Consider the following 7,253-nt stretch of genomic DNA (forward strand, 5'->3'; position numbering starts at 1 on the left):
GCAGAGTGCAGTGGAGGCCGGGACGCTAAATGTCTTCAAGGCAGAGATTGATAAATTCTTGATGTCACAAGGAATTAAGGGCTACGGGGAGAGTGCGGGTAAGTGGAGTTGAAATGCCCATCAGCCATGATTAAATGGCGGAGTGGACTCGATGGGCCGAATGGCCTTACTTCTACTCCTATGTCTTATGGTCTTATTACTAATGAACTGTTCCAATACAGTAATGACCCAGAAACCCACTCCCTTGGCAGCAAAAAGGTAAATCCAAACCCAGATTCTTACAGGCAGGAGGGAGCAGCATAAAGAGAGAGATTTCAGAGAAAATCAGAGGAGTTCTTTACTGAAGCTTGTGACTCTCCTGGAATCACACACCTTGTGACTGAAAAAGCTAAAACAAAATAGAAAACGCCTGAACTGGGAGAACTCCCCTTCAATTGTTAAACCAGCCTTTTCCTAGACTCTAGGGCACCTCTGCCTTTATGACCTCTCCTCAAAAAAAAACCGAGGACAAGAAACCTTGTTAAGGTGACAGCATCGTCACACGTAGCAATCCGGAACCCCAGGCCAATGTTCTGGTTCGCACCTGGCCAATGGTGAAATTTCAATTCGGTAAAATCTGGAATTGAAATGTCTTCGCCCGGAGAACGGTGATCCTGTGGAAGTCTCTGCCACAGTAGGAGTATGAGGACAAAAGGTTGAATGTTTTCAAGATGGAGATATAGCTCTTAGCCCTAATGGGATGGAAGGGTAAGAGGAGAAAGTGGGTGCAGGGGACTGAGTTGGATGTTTAAGCTCGAATGGTGCAGACAGCAAGGCAGAATGGCTTACTCCAGCCCCTTTTCTCTGTGTTACTCTGTAATGGCCGTACATTGTCTTAAGTAATGGTGGTGACAGGAAAGGAGCACCTTACAGGGACTCCAGGGTGATGTTGGACTAGAGGAGTGGACAGGGAAAGATGAACCTTTGAGTTTTAGTAATTTAATATTAAATGTATTCAGTATTTTACTATTTTTACGATTTATTCAGTAATCTGTTCTGTAATCCAAGATGGCACCTGATCGTGGTGACATTATCCACTCTTCCCTGTACCCAGGTACAAGTGACAATATTAAATAAATAAACATAAATCTTAAAACCAATCCGGTTCTCTGATGTCCTTCAGGAATGAAATCTGCCATCCTCAGTCAGCCTGGCCTACATGTGACTCCAGACCCCCTCAATAGTGTCTGAAATGGCAGAGCAATTCCCTCTGCTTGAGGGTAATTGGGGCTAGGGAAAACGATGCAGGCCTTACCAGAGACACCCACATCCCGTGCGAGGACCTAGAGGTCAGCTGCCTTTCTGCCAGGGTGACGTTGTTTGAGAATTTCTCTTGTGCTGTGAGATGTTTGAAGGTGTGGCAGGGTGACTCTGTTGGGTGATTTGAAGTCTGTAACACAATCAGCCACTGCTGCCGCCTGGTTGTCCCCACAGCTTTCTCCGTCGCACTGATCGATGCAGTGTTTGACAAGGATGAGCGTGTCCGGAAGGAGATCTCGCAGGCTCTTCGGGAGCTGGGCCGGAGCCACCCTCGCCTTGTTCTCCTGGCCTGTCACTCTTACCTCAGCAAACACAGTAAGGTAGGTCCAGGGCTCAGGCCTTTCCCACAGCAGACACTGCTGCCATTCGCTTTTGTACGGACCAGATTCTCAAACTCTCTGCCCTGCGAGATGTGATCAGCTGTATTCGGGGGGAGGAATTTCGACCCCATCGTGTCCGTGCTGGCTCGCTGTCTCTTTCTGTGAATCACTGAGATCCTCACTCCCTACCCCCCGGCACTGTTCTCCGAGCCCTGCATGTTTTCCTCTGTCTGTCTGACAGCCCTGGTCCCTCTGCAGATAAATCAGCTTTCACCACACTCTCAAGCAACCCCTCCGAGAACCAGGCAGTCTCTGGCGACTTTTCACCTTGTGTCATTGAAATAAAATACCCCTTATACTCGTCCCATTGGCTGGAAGGTTACAACACTTTAAGCGCCCGGCCCTCCCCCTCGCGTCCCCCCTCGGCCTCTCGTGCTCTTATGCCCTCTTTCTCCAGTTGCTACAGGGCCATCGCGTCATCGTACTCCACACTATGGAGGCCATCGTCAAAGAAACCATCAGCCAACTCGACCAGTCCTTGGCCAAGATGATCATCTCCTTGGCTTCCGACGAGATGACCAGGATGAAGGCAAGTACCCCCTTTGCTGTCCATCCGAACACAACCCCCAGGCTCCTCACTCCACAACCCCACCCCAGCCACTAACTGGAACCTTCTTTGCTGAACTCTACTTCATCTTTGTGTGTGGATGGTGTTTCAGGCGTGGGGACTATCACCCCACACCTCCGTGCGTTGTGTGTTCCAGTCTCTCTGCAGAGACTACAGCACAAAGACTGACACACCCTAGGTCAGCGCCGAGGGAGCACTGTGGAGGGTCAGCACTGAGGGGGCGCAGCACACCTGTATGCGGTAGGGTGGTGAGGGTCCTGGTGGTGGAGAGTGTCTGCTTGCCTGCATGTGATTTACCCCACTCCTGGTTTCTTTCAGGATATTGTCCCCGAGTGGCAAGAAGCTGCCAGCCAGCTGCTGGTGGCCCTGGGCTGCAGGTTCATCAACGAGGTGATGGAGGAGATTCTGCAGAAGTTCCAGCCGGGGGTCCTGCCCCATTACTTTGTGGTTCAGACACTGGGCAACCTCGCCACGGCAAACGGTGAGGCCGCTGGGTTTACCTGCTTCCCCCTCCTGATGCCCGAGTCTGTGGCCTCCTCCCTGAGAGATTTCCTCCTCTGATGGCAGGGCACCGTTTCCTGGTTACAGCCAGTGCAGACCGTCAGGGATGATTACTGAATCTGTGCCAACTGAACCTGCAGGTTAACCTTTGAGAATCCTGAACCACGACTCTCAAGCCCCCTTGTGCTTCAGATTCTGAAGTCTTGCCTCATTTGAAAATAGCCTATGCCTCTATTCTTCCTACCAAAGTGTATAACCTCTCACTTTCCCATGTACTCCATCTACCAATCCTTTGCCCACTTTCCTAGCGTGTCCAAATCCTTCTGCAACCTCTGTGTTTCCTCAACATTCCCTGTCCCTCCACCTATCTTTGTGTCACCTACAAACTTAGCAACAATGCCCACGGTTCCTTCATCCAGATCGTTAATCTGTGACATGAATAGTTGTGATGCCAACACTGACCCCTGTGGAACTCTACTAGTCACCAGCTGCTATCCTGAAAGACCCTTTTATCCCCACACACTGCCAGTCAGCCAATCCTCTACCCGTGCCAGTACCTTGCCATTAACACCATGGGCTTGTATCTTATTTAGCTGCCCCTGATGCAACACCTTGTCAAAGGCCTTCTGAAAATCTAAATACATCACGTCCACTGGCTCTCCTTTGTCTAACTTACTCATTACCACCTCGAAGAATTTAACAGATTTGTCAAGCATGATGTCTCCTTGACAAAGCTGAGCTGACTCTGCCTTGGTTTACCCTGCACTCCAAGGGGTCGATACATTGGAATCTTGGAAGATGATGGCTGTCGATTTTGGGACGGTTCCTGTAGATTGGATGCTTCCAAATGGTAGCCCACTATCTCAGGAGAGAGCGAGCAGCCGGGGCACTTCAGACCTGGTTTTACATTACATTCGGGGAAAAATACTGGAATCTTTTATAAGAAAATTGTTAAATACATGCTTGAATAGTGATGAGTGGGCATAGTCAGCACGGATTTACAAATGGGAAATTGTGTAGAGTTTTTTTTATCAATATTGTTGGTAACATCATAAAGGCAAGTCAATGGATGTAATCTAGTTAGATTTTCAGAAGGCTGTTGTTAAAAGTGCCCCATGTGCTGGTGAGGAAAGCGAAAGCAGGTGGGATCGGAGGACATGTACTGGCTTGGAGTAAGTATTGGCTAACAGCGACGGGGAATGGCAGTAAATAAGCCATTCTCACATTACAGGCTGTTGTTGGAGGGGTACCACCAAGATCAGCACTTGTGACCCCAGCTGTTCACAATGTGCATCGGTGACCCAAAGATGGGGACCAAATGGATTCTCTCCCAGTTTGGGAAATGTACGAAGCCAGGTAGGAACGTGTGCTGTGAGGAAGATGAAAAGCAGCTTCAGGAAAATTTGGGAAATTCAGTGAGTGGACGGGCGGCAGATCGAATCTAAGGTGGAAAAATGAGAGGTTGATCCCCTTTGGTGGGAGCAACAGATGTGCAGACTACTTCTGAGATGGTAAGAGATTGGATAGCGTGGGTGTCCAACAGGACATGGTGCCGTTGTCAGCAAGTTCCCAAAGGCCGGCACACAGCTGCTGCAAGTTATCGGGAAGGACTGATAGACTGTTAGCCTTTATCACGAGACAAATGGATTACAGGGGTAGGGAGGTCGTGACTCAGTTAAAGTTCCTGGGAATCTGAAATAAAAGCAGTGCTGGAGAAACTCTGCAGGTTTGGCAGCTTCAGAGCTAAAGAGAACAGAAGAGGTTCTGAAGATGTCACATCGGATTCGAAGTGGTCACTCTGTTTCTCTCTACACAGATACTGCCGAGTTTCTCCAGCTTTGTGTTTGTTTCAGATTTCCAAGTTTCAGTCTCATCTTCCTGCCATGGTGGGATTTGAACCCACATCCCAGCACATCAGCCTGGCTCTCTGGACAAAGCGTTCAGTCACATCACCAACGAGACCTTCTCCCTCTGTTTCGTGCCTCCACCAATAGGATACGTAGAAAGCAGGAATCATCAGCAGTGCTTTGTCCGGAGGCTCACTGAAGATGTTACCGAGTATGGTAACAAATGTCTGAAAATGAACCTTCCATCTCAGTGAGCAAACCTACATCCGGACTCTCCTCCAATGTTTATAAATCCAGTAAAGCTTTGGCTGCTCATACAACTTTCTCTGACAAAGATTTGTCCCCTCAGTCCCTGCAGTACCTCTGCAATTGGACCATTTGGCTTATCGTTTATGATTGGAATACTAATTGCTAATGTGATAATCCATGCCCAGTGTTTGCCCACTGCCTCTGTCCTGACTGTTTGGTTTATTCTCCAGTGTATGGCATGGTGCCCTTCCTGACGGCCATCTTGGGGACAATGCTGCCAATGCTGGGGATGGCAAAACATGACTCTATGAAATCCGTGTTCACCATCGGTAAGATCACTGTTTAACATGATGGGTGTAGAGGACGCTTTACTCTGTGTCTAACCCCATGCTGTCCCTGTCCTGGGAGGGTTCAGTAGGGGACAGTGTTGAGGGAACTTTGTATCTAGAAACACAAACTGCAGATGTTGGAATCCAAGGTAGACGAGCAGGAGGCTGGAAGAACACATCAGGAGGTTAAGTTGACACTTCGGTTGTAACTGAACAAGGGTCTTGAAGAAGGGTTATATCTGAAATGTTGACTACTTCACCTCCTGATGCTGCTTGGCTTGCTGTGTTCTTCCAGCCTCCTGCTTGTTACTCTGTACCTAATCCTGTGCTGGGAATGTTCAATGGGGGACAATGTAGAGTGAGTTTACTCTGTATCTAACCCAAGTGCTGTCCCTGACTCTGGGAGTGTTTGGAGAGAGTGTAGAGGGTGCTTTAGTCTGTCTGACCCCATGTTGGGAGTGTTTATCGGTGGCAGTGGGGTGGGGCTGATTGTGGAACAGAGTTGAGAATCTCTGCAGAGTAATTGGGTGACCGAAGTGGAAATGATTGAGTTTTGAAAGGGAATTGGATGGGCACCTGAGGGAAGTGGGGCTAATGGGGACTGAGTGTATGGATCCACTGGGATGGGATGGTGCTGAATGGTCTTGCGCTGTGCCATGAGGAGTGCTGTCTCTGTAGTTTCCCGGTTTAGTGCTGCGGCGGTGTTGGGGTGTGTGTGTGTGGTATTGCTAGCGTTCCCCTTCCTGTGTTATTGCCTGGCTTCCAGCTCTGGGCCGTTTCAGCGAGAGTATCCTGGAGTACCTGGCGAACCTGGATAAGGCCCCAGACCCCACTGTCAGGAAGGACGCCTTCTCCAGCGAGATCTACACTTCCTACGAGATCCTTTTCAACGTGTGGCTGCAGCACAAAGAGGCCAAGGTGAGGGCTGTTCCCACCTCTTCCCCCCCCCCCCCCCCCCCCCCGCGGGGCGCCCCCCCCAGCAAGGGGGCTGATCCCCATTCTCCAAGTGTTAATGTTTCGGGTCCAGTTCCCCTCCTTCAGGACTCGCTGTAGCTGACTCGGTGTCCTGTACAGATCTGTCATAACCTCCCTGCTCTGATCAACTATGCCACGGTTGATGAAGGCAGGTATCTCTTCTGCCTTCTGAACCATCACCATAACCTGTCCTCTGAACTTTCTGCTACCTATCACTCTGTGTACGGCCTTGTCTTGTTAATTTTTCCCAAGGGAGTGCACCAACCCACGTTGTTTTCAGGGTTAAGTTCCATCTGCCGCTGGTCTGTCTATCTGACCAATCCAGTTAACCCTCCACCTCATACCACCTTCAATCACCTGGCCAGCCGTCATGTTATCTGCAGACCTCCTTCTCCTCCTACCCCAACATCCTCATCTCTGAGGGTTTGATGAGGACAGTGTAGAGGGAGCTTTACTCTGTATCTAACCCTGTGCTGTCCCTGTCCTGGGAGTGTTTGATGGGGGGGGACGGTGAAAAGGGAGCTTTACTTTGTATGAAACCCCATGTTGCATGTTGTTATAGACACAGTGACCAAGTTTTGGTTCCTCAGTACTGACCTTCTGTCTGCGAGGTAGCTGTCTTTGCCATCCTGTTGTGTGGTGAATGTTTGCATTGAGTTTCTCTCACCAGCTGAGGGCCAGTGTGGTGGACGCTGTTGGCCACATGTCGTACCTGCTACCACCCGACAAACTGGAGGAACAACTGCCCAAACTAATCCCTGGCATCCTGTCTCTCTACAAGAAACATTCCGAACACTTCCACATTACCCAGGTAAGCACCGACTCTGGCAGCAGGATGCTCTCTCATTCGCGAAGAGATCACAGAGGCTGTCTGACCAGTCTCTCCCATTGTCGTACACACTCCCCGCTCCATGTAACGTCCACCACCCTCTTGTGTCAGGGTGCTGGACTGTCTCGTGGGGCAGATTTGCATGAGTTTATTTTCAATACATAACCGTATGGAGAGAATCCAAGTTTGTTCTCCAGCTCTACCAGCAACAGGAAATGGAAAACATCCAGAGGGAACGCAACCCCCTCTCTCACCCCCCCTCTCTCACCCCCCCTC

At 49.8% G+C, this 7,253-nt stretch overlaps 1 protein-coding gene across 1 annotated transcript in view; it reads left to right on the forward strand.

Annotated features, from left to right (window-relative positions):
• The window catches only part of LOC122550347 (maestro heat-like repeat-containing protein family member 1), an 81,704-nt gene that overhangs the window by 7,617 nt on the left and 66,834 nt on the right, over positions 1-7,253 (forward strand). Inside the window, exons 2-7 of the mRNA XM_043691076.1 lie at positions 1,474-1,619; positions 2,077-2,208; positions 2,566-2,728; positions 5,075-5,173; positions 5,940-6,091; positions 6,819-6,959. Coding sequence (XP_043547011.1) covers positions 1,474-1,619; positions 2,077-2,208; positions 2,566-2,728; positions 5,075-5,173; positions 5,940-6,091; positions 6,819-6,959 — 833 coding nt within the window. The remainder of the gene's footprint in view (positions 1-1,473; positions 1,620-2,076; positions 2,209-2,565; positions 2,729-5,074; positions 5,174-5,939; positions 6,092-6,818; positions 6,960-7,253) is intronic.

This window comes from Chiloscyllium plagiosum, chromosome 5 (assembly GCF_004010195.1).
Source record: "Chiloscyllium plagiosum isolate BGI_BamShark_2017 chromosome 5, ASM401019v2, whole genome shotgun sequence".
Classification (NCBI taxonomy): domain Eukaryota; kingdom Metazoa; phylum Chordata; class Chondrichthyes; order Orectolobiformes; family Hemiscylliidae; genus Chiloscyllium; species Chiloscyllium plagiosum.